Source organism: Suricata suricatta, chromosome 2 (genome assembly GCF_006229205.1).
Source record: "Suricata suricatta isolate VVHF042 chromosome 2, meerkat_22Aug2017_6uvM2_HiC, whole genome shotgun sequence".
Lineage (NCBI taxonomy): Eukaryota > Metazoa > Chordata > Mammalia > Carnivora > Herpestidae > Suricata > Suricata suricatta.
In genome coordinates, this window is record NC_043701.1 from 132,457,311 (window position 1) to 132,458,386 (window position 1,076).

General features: G+C 58.2%; 2 protein-coding genes across 2 annotated transcripts in view; one reads left to right on the forward strand and one right to left on the reverse strand.

Moving 5' to 3' along the window:
• LOC115276014 (disks large homolog 5-like) overlaps positions 1-1,076 on the forward strand; it is a 96,007-nt gene that overhangs the window by 712 nt on the left and 94,219 nt on the right. The gene's annotated exons all lie outside the window — the stretch shown is intronic.
• The window catches only part of LOC115276007 (disks large homolog 5-like), a 58,681-nt gene continuing 57,753 nt past the window's right edge, over positions 149-1,076 (reverse strand). Inside the window, 1 exon segment of the mRNA XM_029919740.1 lies at positions 149-296. Within this exon segment, the coding sequence (XP_029775600.1) occupies positions 149-296 (148 nt within the window).

Here is a 1,076-nt window from a genome sequence, read left to right on the forward strand (position 1 = left end):
TCACATGTCCCCCCACACTTAGATACACCACTGGAGACCCAAGATGCAAAGCCACCACGTGAAGGCCCACTAACTGCTATGCGGCAGAGTCATGGCAGCACCACGACCGCTGGCTCCCAGCCCAGAGGCAAGGAAGAGCGGGGCCCACTCACTGGTAGTAGTCGGACTCCTTGGCTGCCTCCTCGATCCTCTTTAAGGCGTGGCTGTGCTGCTTCTGCAGGCTCTGAAGGTCCGACACGACCCGCCCACAGTGCATCTGCAGCCTCTCATAGTGGCGAGTCAGCCTGTAGTAGGGCCTGACCCAGACAGCACCAGTGAACACGGGCCCTGGGACCACCGCACCAGGAAGGTGTCTGCCCCCGGACACCTCCAGCCCCGTGTCCCCGCACGCTGGCTCCGATGCACCACAACCACCTGGCGTTTGTTCTGCTCAACATCCTGGCTGCCCCAGACGAACCAGACCCCTAGGATGGAGGGCCGTGGTCGCCGGTGCTCCCGTGAGCCTTGAGACCTAAGAAGGTACTGTCTTCCTCTCTAGCAGCTCCTGGGAGACTGTGTACAGGCCTTCAGATGCAGTGGGCACACCAGAACCTACGATGAAGTTTCTCCTCTTTCAGGAAACTGATCATTAATCCCGGGCACATATTAAAATACCAAGGCCCAGACCAAATGCATCAGCATCTTTGGGGATGTGACCCAGATGTCAGGATTTTTCCTAACTCCCCCGGGGATTCCAGCGTGCCCCCATGGTTGAGAACGTTGGCCAGGAACAATGCCTCCCAACGTGGGGTTCCCAGACCCACAGCGTTAGTTTCACCTGGGAACGTGTGAGAACTGCAAACCCCAGGTCGGCCCCAGAGCCCCTGAATCAGACTCCTGGAAGGGAGGGAGGGTTAGCCAGCAATCTGTGCCTGAACAAGCCCCCTGGTGAAGGCAGGGCACACTCAAATTTGAGTGACTCCATCCTACAGCTGGTGTCAGTAACCTTTCTCATACGGGGCCAGACAAGAAAGACTTCATGCTCTGCTAGCCACACGGGCTCTGTGTAACTCTGCTCTCCGCCTGGGTAGCGGGAA